General features: G+C 36.4%; 1 protein-coding gene across 1 annotated transcript in view; it reads left to right on the plus strand.

Moving 5' to 3' along the window:
* Positions 1–898: 898 nt before the first annotated feature.
* Positions 899–14,181, plus strand: part of LOC581778 (probable phospholipid-transporting ATPase IM) — a 51,526-nt gene continuing 38,243 nt past the window's right edge. Inside the window, exons 1-3 of the mRNA XM_030976806.1 lie at positions 899–1,058; positions 8,474–8,542; positions 10,024–10,082. Coding sequence (XP_030832666.1) covers positions 8,527–8,542; positions 10,024–10,082 — 75 coding nt within the window. The 5' untranslated portion in view covers positions 899–1,058; positions 8,474–8,526. The remainder of the gene's footprint in view (positions 1,059–8,473; positions 8,543–10,023; positions 10,083–14,181) is intronic.

Consider the following 14,181-nt stretch of genomic DNA (forward strand, 5'->3'; position numbering starts at 1 on the left):
TGGTGTACGATGCCAATGACAATGAACGTAGGCTACTGCCATTGACCTATCTTAACTTTATACTACAATCAAAATATGACTTATTCCCTAACTAGACCTAACAATCTTCTAAAATTCCACCTTTCAAATCCCACTTCTGACACCAGTGTAATAACTTTTGGGAATTCTTTTATAAGAATATGGGGAATTTAAAGACTGCAGGGGTAGATGTTTAGTCTAGCCTAAATTAATGCTCACGCAAGGCCAGGGCCAAGTCATACACACATACAATTACAGTCTCTGAGAGAAAGGAGTTATCGAACAATGATTTTTAAGTAACTGATGTTTATTCACAAGAAACATGGTGGTGATATCCAATATTTACTTGCCACAACCTAATAACAGTTACACTTAACTCACATTTATACTAGTTCTTGCCCTTTGGCTAATCGATGATGCTCCCGAGCAACATCCTCCCAGCTCCTAACTCTAAGTTCTCACAGAATCTGTCTGTCCCAAACTACTTCGGCCTCAGCTCCAAACTTTTACACACTCCCAAAAACCTCGCCCAAATTAAAGCTAGTCTCCAATTCAGACCTCCCTTTTTAATCGTTCGAGCATCCAATTTCTGTAACACTATTATAGATATTTTTCATATAGCGTATCAAATTACATTTGCGTTTAAAAACAACTATATATAGGCTAGCTAGACCCCCAGTTCCGATTGGGAAGGGTCTATCGGCTACATGTCAATATCAGCTATTGATTCTTATTGGGAGCGATTATAATGCATTCTTAAAGAATAAATCAATAATTGACTGACAAATAATGGGATAAGTTGATCAAGTCGCTCAGCAACAATAAACTTCAAAGTGAATGCATTCAGGCAAAAGTCGAAAATTAACATCTCATGAATATTCAGGAGTGATTGATTATTGGGTGTGCGGAGAAAAAGTTCGAGCCACGACCATCATCGACTGTCTAAGATTGGATGATTATAAAAGGATTTACAGAATTTCCCTTTCATTTTCTGTGTGAATTGTGAAATATTTATTGGGTTCATCGCAACTACTACAGAGGTAAGGAAAGGAATATAAAGCTTTTTTGTTTAAATGTTGTTTTGCTTTCGCATCTGTGTGATTGGGTTTTGTGTACGAGCGTATGCTGTAGCCCCGTGTATTTACATATGATGTATGGTCTATGTTTCACTTGATATTCAAAAAGGGCAATCACCTTTTTTGAAAGCAGAAAGAGCAAGAGAAACAGGATATTGAATGTTTTGAAGAAATCAGATAATTGGAAGAAGTTTATAAATGTTTGGAAGATGAATTTGCTAAACAGTCATCCCGAAAGCTGATTCAAACAGTAGATCTAAAGTAAAGTATTAAAAAAGGCAGTAGGTCTACTACTATTTCAATTTTTCTTAGATCTAAATCATTGTTCTAATTCTATGACTTATCGTCTTATGTTTGACAATAATATAAAGCACAAATATTTATGATGGTTATTGTGATTGATAAATATTCATCTATCAATCTGAAGGTAAAAGTAAAACGGAAGGCTTCAAATGTTTGTTAAGTGTCCCAACACCTAGATCTAGACGAGATGAAGAAAAAGAACAAGAAGAAGGAAATGATGGTTGATTCAAGAGGTATTGTACTAGATGTAGTTCTACAAGAAGAAAGAAGATGAAGGAGAAGAAGAAGAAGAGGGAGAGGAGTAGGAAAAGAAAACAAGACCAAGAAAAAGAAGGAAACAAAAATGGTAGAAGATGAAGAAGAAGAAAAAGGAGGAGAAAAGAAGAAGAAGAATAAAAAAAGTAATAGATGAAAAAGAAGAGGACGGAAAGGTTGAATCTAGGCACTTTTAAAAAGATGTAGGCCTAAAGTACATGTATGCAAATTGACAACTACATGTACACTACCAATGAGCAATGTATTTTGAGTTAGTGATCTATTGCATGTAGACCTACAAAATTAATGCAGGATAAATACATGTTAGTCTTTCAAATACTTTTAAACTCAAAATCAGTTTAAAAATGAAAATTCAGTCTTATGCTTTGATATTGCAAAATTAGTTCTGACATATCCATTGTAATAAAAAAAATCTGCAGGTCAAAATAATATCTCAAAAACAAAGATAAAAACACTTAATATCTTTTTAACCTGCTGTGTGTTATTAGAAACTCGGTCTGTAAAGCTATATTGACCACCATTTTTTTTCTTTTTTTGTATTCACAATATATACAAAGGAGTATAGAGACCAAATTTTTACTGGCTGATTTCTTTGTTGAACTTAATCATTCAAAACAGAGATTTGAGGGCCCCACAACAGTGACTAAGATACATGTATGTATGTATTTTCCTTCACAACATCGATCAGTTGATTTCATTAATTAAGTGTCAGTATTCTAAACTTCATTAAATCAGTAAACTGTGGTGGGTTTGGTTCCACTGTGTTTGAAAGTGTTGATGCTAAATGTAGGGATTCCTCAACTTTCCGTATTAACTTATGAATGAATATATTAATACAGCTATTTAAGCTTGTACTGTACATGGTGACAGTAGAGTAGGTCCTCCTAAAACTTGAAATTGTAAGGAAATATCCAAAAGTGTCATACACGTACTTACATTAAAAAATTATGTTTACCGGTACATAATTTCTTGTGTTGGAACAAATGGGAGTCTTGATCACCACTATATTTACATTGTATGTGTACGGTACGTAGATTCATCAGAGTGAGTCAGATAGGGATAATCATAACATGTACAAGTACATTTTACATTTACCGGTACATGTACAGGTATGTCACTTTGAAATTGTAGGAGACTAGGCGTACACATGTACAATGTACATGTACCTGTACATGTATTGTACATGTACTGTTTCCCCAAAGGATATTTACATTAGTTATAGCAGGGAGGTGAAAGAAAGGATGAAAAAAAGTTTTTGTTCGCTTGTTCTACTCATTACACATTTAACAATTGATGAGAAATCATTGAAAGGGACGGGGAACAGTTGCTGTGATACCATTTCTGATGTAGGAATTCTAAATCCTGAAATTTCATGCGCTCTTTTATCTCACCACCTGGTCAACAGTTGCAGATTAGCGCATAACTTTTCGGCGGCGTGGAGCATGGGGTCAAAGGAGAGCGGCTTGATTCCAGTCCTTCTCTATCACGTCCCTGGTTATAGTAACAAAGAATTTTAGATTTGTTTGAATTTTTATTAAGGGATACCAAACATTACTGGGGGTGAGGGCATATTGTAATAGATAAGGCATCCTGGCCACGCCCCCTCCCGCTCCCCTCCCCCTCCCCCTCCCCCTCCCCTCCCCCTCCCCCTCCCCCTCCCCCTCCCCTCCCCCTCCCCCTCCCCCTCCCCCTCCCCCTCCCCCTCCCCCTCCCCCTCCCCCTCCCCCTCCCCCTCCCCCTCCCCCTCCCCCTCCCCCTCCCCCTCCCTCTCCAACCTGAACACGCATGGCACACACAAGTTCTGTTTACAGTGCTTTTGTTACATTTATATACATGTAGCCTACATGTACAATTAATGCTCATATACATGTATGAAAAGCACATTCTGTCAGGTTGCAAAAATCTTGAATCATTCTATAAAAAGTGAAAAGTATCATGTCTACAGTGTACAGCATAGTATGTTTATATTATGGCTTCCGGATCTAAAGTTCTTACTTGCATCATACATGTAGTGTAGGCCTACACACTCACTGTTCTTAGGGGATTTTACTTGGGGTGTGCACTTTTCTTTTGTTATTGTGCATTGGACATGAAGACAAGAAGTATTCGCTCAAATCAAGCATTGAATAAACAGCCTGAATTGCTCCAGTGTGCAAACACAAAGTCTGATCTTTCATGACAGTAAAAATAAGAGAGGCCTGCCATTTCATTTACTATTAAGTACTGCAGTACAAAAGCCTTTTTGAAGAAGAAATGTTAACAAAATGTAGCTGATCATCCCTATTGATATGTGTAAGGTTTACCTTTTAAAGGAGAATCTGCCCTGATTGTGTGATATACTATACATGTATAAAGGTTTTTGTTAAATTAAGATAAACTGATCACCGCGTATGTATATACTGTACATGTGTACTTGCATGATTTCTGTACACAAGCAATTTCTTTATTAGCTATTAGTCTGGATGACTAAACAATCAATAGAGGCATTTATTGATGCATTGTAGAATACACTTGAATAATACTGGTATTATAGACCTCTGTATGCACCTAATTGTACAGTATAGTGTAGTTTGACATGTCCATGTACATACACATTATATGCAGCGAATATCAAAGAAGTACTACATTGTACTTGCAAGGAATGCAATTTATATACTGCAAATGTACAAATATACTGCATTTTCTGTTTCCTGTTCCCATTGCATTTACAAACTGAATCCACAATCTAAACTGTGCAATCATGCATACAAGCCTACAACTACAAGTACAATGTAGGAGTAGGCCTACTCTGTAGTGTTGCTAGGCCTTTAATAATACAGGACTATATTCTACATGAAGGCCAACATGTACATTGTGTGGGAGGAGAAATATATTCCCTCTCAAAACTGATGGCTCAATTCACATTCCTTTCCACCGCCCCCACAGATGGTGCATTCATTTCCCTTGAACGTCAGTCCATCCTCTGATGAAGTAATATTTCTTCTCTCAGGCGCATTTATACTGTCAAATACATTGTACCTCATTTTAAAAAATTGCGATGTTTTGCGCTCCTGTTTACACTTTACGCTGAAACATCACCAACTGAAAAGCTCAGTGATGTTTTGGCGTGTTTTGGTTGTACAGTGGTTTCTAGAGCGAGATTTTACAGTTTAGCTGGGACTCTCTCATAGCGGGTCAGCATAAACAAGTCATTTTACTTTATCCAAATAATGCCTCAAGGACGAAAGCTAGACCCGCTTCTTAAGTCTCGTGACCTAACATCGCTATGTTTCAGCTGCGAGCATTTATATTCGCCAAACAGCCAAATCATGCCCCAAAATCACACTTCGGATTGAAATGTTTCGGGCTTGGCATTTTTGCCGGTAAAGTGAGTTGCCTTGGTAACATCACTGGAACATCGCGGTCAGGCTCCAATTTGGCATTTGTGGGGCGTGTTTGGATGCAAGTGTAAATGGCCCTTATGCCCTTTGTTGCTCTCAGGTCTCCATTAATAAGGCTTGACAACAGCATGTGCCTGGGTGCCCTGGACAACTACATGTAAATAAAAATACTAGAAGACAAACAAGTCACAACAACAAAAAGTTTTTTTATTTAAAAAAATAATAATAATTGAACCAAAACAAAGAAAAAAAGGAACATATCTAATACTTTGAAAGTACATGTAGTTTTGCTTGTACCAAATATATGTTTGTTTATAATCCAAGAACATGTCCTCATGTACCTTTGCCACCACATCCCCCTGTGACCAATATCCTTTTCCTGTGCGGGTTTGTCGGTTTCCACTGAAAAAGGTTGGGTTATCAAGTAATTAATACACTGTTAGAACCGAGAGGGACAACATGCTTTTCAAAACTTTTATATTTTTTTGCTTTAAAGGAGCCAATCACTACCTAAATATTTGTTATGTCATTTGAAGAAAAAAAACATAACCACACCCACAAATCCATAATTACTTAGATACCGGTACACATGTGTACATGTACAATTGTATGTAAAGTCTGGCAGTCATTATGTAAATGAGTTAAAGGGCAATCCAACCCTTGTAATAAAGTTCATTTGTATGATAACAGAAAAAACAAGAGCATGAGGATGGTGAAAGTTTGAAATAGATCAGACCAATAATATAGAGAGTTATGAATGTTTGAAATATGAGATCACCATGTGACTTGGTGGTAATATGTTAGTCCACTTTATTTCAAGCAATATATGTACAGTACTTGTATGCAAATCTCAAATTGGCAATTTTGACAATGGATTATAATGTAGTCACGTTATCGCATTAAAAAAAAGCAATCTCCCAAGTGCCTTTTCCCTTGGAGCATTACTCGATGGATAATATTATTAAAGGTCCTCTAATCAGAAAAGAGCATCCTACATGTACATGTACATGTAAGTCACAGTTATTGAGGAAAAAAAGAAGACATTTTTAATAGTTGTTTTATGTGTTGGAAAAAATAGGAGAGTTGTCTGGCACTACATGTACTTCATAGTACCACACTACCTACAGGTACATGTATATTCAGGCAATGTGATGTTCCCAGACAGTGTTCTTTGAAATACAACTAATATGTATTAGATTCACAAGTGAATTCAAGGGAGAAGGGAAGCATTGAATGCTTTTCTTACTTCTTCCCCCAGACAAACTTACCGTAATAGCAAAAACAAAAAAATTTTGTCTCTCAATCATACACTGTATGTAACAATGTACATGTATGTAGTTCATTTTTGTAATAAAGAGCACATGAAACGATGACTCAAACATTTGTTTTTCAATGATTACCGGTATGTACATGTACATGTAACAATTTATGGTGTACTTTTTGTAATATACAGTATACATGTACATGTAGCACATGTAATGGTGTCTCAAACATAATTTGTTTCAATCAATATTTAGCAATTCATGTTGTACATTTTGTAATAAAGAGCATGTGAAATGATGTTTACAAATTCAGTTTCAAATCTCAACTATAATTCAAGGATAATGGAACTGGAGCAATTTGTGACATGAGTTATTAGCAGATGGCATCAAGTATTTATTAAACTGTCCCTGTTGTACATTATATTGCAATCATGTGTGAACTGGTTGCCAATGCTCTTTCAATTGCTTGGCACAGTTACGTTCAGTACTGTTCCACATTTCAATCAGTATGTTGCCTCCATTGAAATGTAATCCCCTTTGATATTGTCACAGTGAAAAATATAATCTTCTGATTGCATATAAGCTTTTTGGGGGGATTTGCATTTTAGAAAATAGATTTTTTTTTCTTCAGTACTGTTTGTAGTTTGTTATTGTGCTTTGTTTATAGTTTATTTATAGTTTATTTTTTTTATTTTTTTATTTTTTTATTTTTTGATACAGATTGACCTGCAATGTAATTTGTCAGATTTCTACATTGTAATCACTCTTTGCTATACATGTAATATGTATTTTATTGCCTGATGTGTGATTTCATAATGCTAAAGCCCCAAACATGAACATCATCTGTATTAAAATAAAACATAAGATTGTCAGTGTATTGCCTCCTCCTCCCCCCCCCCCCAATACACGTACATGTGTATGTGCACAATTCATACTTCTTGTATAATAGAGGCATGTAATGTATATTAATGCACCTGTATGTACTTCGTGAGAAGCGATATGGTTCAAATTACAATACATTTGATTTGCTGGTACATGTACATGTACATGAATTGTTGTTGCTAAACTGGATGTTGAGGTGGAAAAATAGTGCCCCCCCCCCTTAATCGCCAACTGGCTGATTTGCCGCCAAATATTTCCTCATGAATTGGGCAAAAACCATGCTCCTTACCCCCCCCCCCCCCCCCCCCCTCCCTTTAACAACCAGTTTATGCACATCCTTTTAAAGTTGGAGGCATTCAAATTCTACACATGTTTTCTGCTCTAATAGTTACATGTGTAAAGCACAGTATTACTAAGCAGAACAACAAAATGGGTGTATAGATACAGGTACACCGAGCTGCATGATGACAGGTACAATGGAAAGTAGGATTGTATTAAAGTACACTAGCTGTCTTGAGCAACTATTCAGATATAGAAAAATATTTATAATGCACATTGTATGTTGGATGCATCTTGCGTTCTCGAGCTGCTGTCAATGATTTGGATTGTCTGTAACAAATCAAGATAAAAGGGTGATACATGGAGGTAGAATAAATATGAAAAGGCACAGTGATTACAAGACTCTAACAGTTTTAGCATACTGAGCGAGAGAGAGCGAGAGACAGAGAGAAAGAAAGATAGAAAAAAAGAAAGGGAAAGTTCAGAGAGAGAGAGAGAGAAAGAAAGAAAGAAAGAAAGTGAGAGTTGGAATAGAGAGAGAGAGAGAGAAAGAGAGAAAGAGGAGGGGGGGGGGGCAGCTCTAGAGGAAGGGAAAAGGGAGAGAGAAACACCATCTTCCAGGACAATTTGAAAGTTGTACACATGTACATACATGTGAAACTGAAAGTTATATTCCTGGGTATTTACATGTAGTTGTGATTTAAGTCATTTATATTGTGATCTTAGAAATCGCTTTGCCTTTCAGTCAGATGTTCACCAGAGACCAGGGACCTGTTTCACAAAGCCTTTTTACAATGACAAATGACGAAAATCAGTGACAAATCTGCTGATAACCAATCAGAAGCAAGGATTTCAGAAGCATATAACAAAAACTGTCATTTGTTTCTGATGACAAGTTTTGTGAAATGGGGGCCCTGTTAACATACTCACCAAGTTTTGATTCTGCACTTTCAATTCATATTGTTTACAGTATTTCTTTTCTTGTTGTGTCTTTCAGATGCTGAAATAAAGATGCTTTGATGAGCTGAGTAGAATCTTGCAAGTACAGCCATGGGCGGGGAAGAGGGTAAGTATCTTTCTACTTTCATGATATGTTTTTGCCAAATATGTACATGTATACCTGGAGGGAGATTGAGGTACTTGCCCCACCTCCCCCACTCAAATGAAAGATGCGGAACAATATCTGGAAAGAAAATAATAGAGAGATTTAAAGAGAGAAAGAAAAGGATAACGTTAAAAAGGAAAGTGACAAGTTGGTGATAATGACCACTCCCCACCCAATTCCCTCAATCAGTAACATTGTTTCATATTTCATCCACCAGCCCAACTACTGTACATGTTAATAAAGACCAGCCTCTCCCCCTCCATGTACATTGTACATGTACTGTATATTAAGACCACCCCCCCCCCCCCCCCCCCTTTCATGACACGCCCTTGTTCCCAATCAGTACACCATTGTGCTTATTTGTAGTTTGGCCTGAATCATGATTGTCACTATTAAAGTAGTACCGGTACGTGTGCAGGCATACTGATATTCATTTTTATACCTGGTACAATATTGCAATTGTGTAATCTTTTCTTTGAATACTAATGTACTTGGTCAGGACTACTCTCAGATGGATGAAAGTCAACAAAGAGCATCGACCATGTTTATGCATGACTGTTGTAGAGACCCACATTTGTCTGTGTGTGCGTATCGCATGTCTATTGTCTTGGTTTCACAATCTTGTATTGGGAGGAGCAGGGAGGATGAACCAATCAATATCTGAAACCCTGTGGCAACAAAAGATTTTCTTTAATACCTATGTTACATGCATTACCCTGTATTTTATTGTATTTATAAAACATTTAGCATGTGTGTGTACATGTATTAGAAAGGAGACAGGGAGAGAGGAGAAAGATGATTTAGTGCTTAATGCTAAAAACGTGGGAAGAAAACACATAACAAATCGCAACTTAATCAACAAATTCACCCTTTAACTGAATAATACATGTGCACAGTACATGTATGTACAGAAAGTGTATGCCCCACAGTAAACTTACATGTGATACCTGTCTATTTTTGTGATCAATAAACAAACCGATACTTCATAATAATTATTTTATTACCCAAGTTTGTGGAACCAAAAATTCTCTCACTTCTGGTTTATTGATTTGACAAATTTAAACTAAAAATGTATGGATGAAAGTGCCATTTCTACCAGGAATCAGTGAGAAATGGATGTAACAGAAAGCAATTGAGCTTTAATACAAGTCTACAACAACTCTTGAAGATTAGATCTGAATATAATGGAATCTTGTAATTACTGTATATCCAAAGAAAGCTGCACTGTGTACTATTAAAAAATGAAGCCTTCTCATTTTTACGTGTATATACATGTACTGTAGTTGGTATCACGTCATTGGCCGTTTTGATTTGTATCTGTTTTCCCCTAGGCTGAGTGATTAAATGCCTTTGAATGTCTTGAATGATTTCTTTCTGAGATGCTTATCCTGTTTATATTCATTTTGTGAGCCATCTTTGTTTTCATGTTTGACATTTTACAGAAACAGAGCGGATTGTGAAGGCCAATGATAGAATATTTAATTCCAGATTTAAATATGCGGTAAGTAATTCTTCATTCTCTCTCCTTGTTTCTGTTTTCCTCTTTCTCTCTTGCTCTCTCTCTCCTTCATTTTTTCTTTCTCTCTCTCTCTCTTTCATTTTTTTTCCTTTTGTACAGTAGGTGTGTTTTCTTCTCAGATTCATGGGCGTTGAGGATTAAAAGAGTACAGTCTCCTCATATTAATATTTCTTTTTTCAAGTGTTTTGTTTTTACATTCGTGTAAATTTATAGGAAGTTGCAAGCAAATTAACCATCAGAAGTGTGTTAAAAGAGGAATCTGAAATTATTTTTATTTGGTCTCCTTTGTTTTCTAAATTTATATTTTAAAATTGCAATGAAAAAGGATAACAAATGTGTATCGTGAGAAAGTTAACTTTGACAATGTTTTTTCTAAGTCATTTTGTAATGCGAGACTTCATCAGCTCATACTTATAATTTGCATCACAGCCAAAAATACATTTTAAGTCAAGTTCTTCCCTTCATTGTAAAAGAAGAGTGGAGTAGGTTTACAAGGGATATCACAGAGTTGCTCATTTATTAAAGTTTGATTGATCACAGTTTTAATACTTTGTACCTTCTTTCTCTAATACTCTTCAGCTCTTCAACTTGATGTGAGGTTTGACTTTTCTTTTCATAACAAAACACAGACTATTTCTTTTAACAGCAAAACACATAATTTTATGTATACATGTATGTGGGACCAAGGAAAGACTGAGAAATTGAGAGGGGGGGGGGATAGAAATGTTGATAATACCAAGAAAAAAGAGAAAAGTCTGAGGATTACGTTTAAATGCTCTGATATGTGTATGACTAGACTTGGGCCCCCGTCTTTAAAGAGTCGCTTGGACTGTTTTGAAGGTACCAAGTGTGGGTAATTTTACTAATGCCCGAACAAAATGATGTGTATTATTTGTTTTATAAGATTATGTTTTATTTGTTTTATAAAATGATGTTTTATAACATGATTTTGATAATGACCGGTCATTACCCAAATTACGCGCGATTACGCGTTAGGCAAAATAAATGCCTGGTCACGTGTACGCTTTCAACCAATCAATTGATTAGGATCCACGTCATCAGCTTATAATATTGAAATATTCATGTAAACAACGCTATACATTGCAATACACTACATGTATACCCTGTATTAAAGGTAGATGGTAGTCAGTTTTCATGTGTGCAGTACATTGTAGGTGCTGCTGACACTAGATTTGGCAGAAATACAATTTGTTGGTATACACATCAAGAAATACCCCCTAGTCCCTCAGAGAGTCTAGGGGTGACTGAGGGAAATGTAATATAATGACTTTTTTCATATGGGGCGATTGTTGGAAAATGCAGAGCATTTTAAATGGTGGAAACACCTGTTATTAGGTAAACACCCAAATGGTGTCGAATTCCCCATGAAAGCCCACTACTATGCATCTTTAAAGGTACTACAGGTATGTCCCATTTGCAGCCAACATCAAATTCTGTAGAACTTTGCAGGAATTATGAATATTTGCATGTATGTCCTATCTGTGAAATTTTAACGTTAGCAGTGTCCTAATATTTATACACTCAGACACTATTGAGTGACTTACTGACTTCTTTTTTTCTTTGGTAATAACATACATAAAGTGAGCTGAAAAGGGTACATACATGTAAGCATTTGTCTACATCAATAACCTACTTCTTGTATTATGGCCAAAATTAAACTGATTGAATCTTTGTGCAGCACAAAACTTACGACCACTCAGTACAAGGGTCTGAAAATCAGACTATTACTAAATGGATTGCAATCATTAAAGTCGATTCAACAACTAGTGGTAGTTATTTCCCACTTAAAGACATTTTCAAGCCCCTTTTTAGGGAAGTTCTAAACTAGTATTATCTTTCATATGCCGTAGGAATTTAACCTTTCCATTTTTTTGACCTGCAAAAGGGACAAAGTACCTTTAAATCATCTTTATAATCAGCATTTGGAGACTGTGTAGGAGGAATAGATGAAGTATGGGGATAGGTATTGGCATTTAATAATCAGAATCTTTTTCTCATGGCAGTGATGGAGTACCAGTGATTATCATGCATGCATGTGATTTAGAAGTGGTGTCATCTGGTAATCTGTCTAAATGCCAACAATAATGGCTTTCTCGGCTGGCCATAATTTCAATTCAGTTTTTCCTCTTTTCTTTTTGCCCTTTTTTAGTCAGCAAGATATTAATGGTTGTTAGATCCATACATGTACACTATTTTTCATTTTTGTCTAGAAATGAATGCAATTAATTAACTTGTCTATGTTAGGGGTTTTCCAAGTGCTTCATAATTTTGTTTTACTTCTTTCAATTGGCAACACTGATGCCAAATTAATAGTGTTATTTTTTGTTCTGAAAAAAAAAATCATGACTTCATATGACTTGTGGTGACGTTCCAAAAATGGGTACATGTACAAAATGCATACATCATGCAGAAATATTTGATATGTTGAACTATGAAAAATGAAAAAAGAAAAACAAAACCTGATTTTTATCAAAAATAAAATTTATATTGTATACAGAAAGCCAATGATGTTACTCCAAAATCAAATCATATTTTTGATCAAGTATATCATTGTATTAACGATTGAATACGTTCTATGAGATTGTGACTACCCATAATCAACGATTGTTGGTTGCAGTGTGAATGCCGCTATTGAGTGAACATCATCTAATCTGTCCAAGTGCATGCAGTGTCATTTGCCATCCATCTCATCAACCCCTTAGGCCCTGTGGATCTCTGCATTAATTCCATTGGTTCCCCCTCCGGCTTGTCGGCAGACTTGAGAGGCTAATTAGGCTTGTCTTCACTAGCCCAAGTTTTTGGAATAGACAGGGGGGGGGGGGGTGTTTCACAAAGATCCTAAGTTGAACTTATCTCTAAGTTGGACTTAAAATTTATGGGAAGCCATTAGCATCCTTGAAAATATTTTGTAATTTTTTTTAGAAAGCATAAAATGTTGATTCAAATCATTCATATTTTCTATTATCATGGGAGATGTTCTTGATGTGGAATTGATGAAAAGTCTTAAATACTCCAATTTTTGCTTTTGAATATATTTCATTTTAAGGCTCCAATGGCTGTCCATACTTTTTAAGTCTAACTTAGTGTTAAGTTCTACTTAGGATCTTTGTGAAACACTCCCATGGACTTTATACTACATATTGTACAAAGAGCACCCCAATTTTACCCAACTGCAACTAAATGAAGCTTGAGTAAATACTCAGATGGTCACACACAGCTAAACTGACTCCAAACTGACCATCTTCTTGCCTTTCAGGCCACGGCAAGGTAAATATGTCTTTGGTTAGTTGTCGGTCTGGTGAGGTGGAGAACATGTAGCTTGACTTATTGTTTTCCAGCAAAGTTTAGCAAACTACATGTAGGATTTGTTCGTGAAATTGTGAGCTGTTTTATGCACCAGTATTAAAGCCCCACTGCACTGCTTGTAGCTACCGGTACTTGCTACCTCTATATAGAAAACAATGCCTAAGCGGTGCCCGTTGGTCCCCCATGATCCTCTTTTTCTTATTAATTGAGAGCCGAGTTGATGAGATAACCACCTGTCAGTGACGACACTGGGTGGTCTAATCTCTCCTGGCCAAACTAGTGCAGACAGGCTTAAAAACGCAGTTAGTCTGTGATATGCTCTGGAGCTCAACCTAATTCTTTGAGTGAATGAGATGGCTCGATTTGGCACAAGACGGGTCTTCAAACCCAGGCCTTTTTTCTCAAGGTGCGCTGATCAGGCCATATCCACAAGCTCAAGCTTTTGGGGGGCTAATGTGGATGCACCTATAATTGCAATCGAACTAACCAAGTCTCATCATTCTACGCTTGCATTCAATCTGCCTCCGTGCATGTAATGACAGAATGCGAGATCACATTTACATCTTGGATCGATCATATCAGACTCAACTGTAGCCATACAGTATCTGAGGTGCTTCATTAGATCTGCAATGGTCTCCCTCAACTCGACAAAACTTGGTTTCCCCTGTAGAATTTATTTACTGAGGGACACGGTTTTATACAGGGATTATAAAAACATTTGATTTATGATGAACTTTCACCAGTTCACGTCTAA

The sequence above is a fragment of the Strongylocentrotus purpuratus genome, unplaced genomic scaffold (assembly GCF_000002235.5).
Source record: "Strongylocentrotus purpuratus isolate Spur 01 unplaced genomic scaffold, Spur_5.0 spur5_scaffold_9, whole genome shotgun sequence".
NCBI classification, from domain to species: domain Eukaryota; kingdom Metazoa; phylum Echinodermata; class Echinoidea; order Camarodonta; family Strongylocentrotidae; genus Strongylocentrotus; species Strongylocentrotus purpuratus.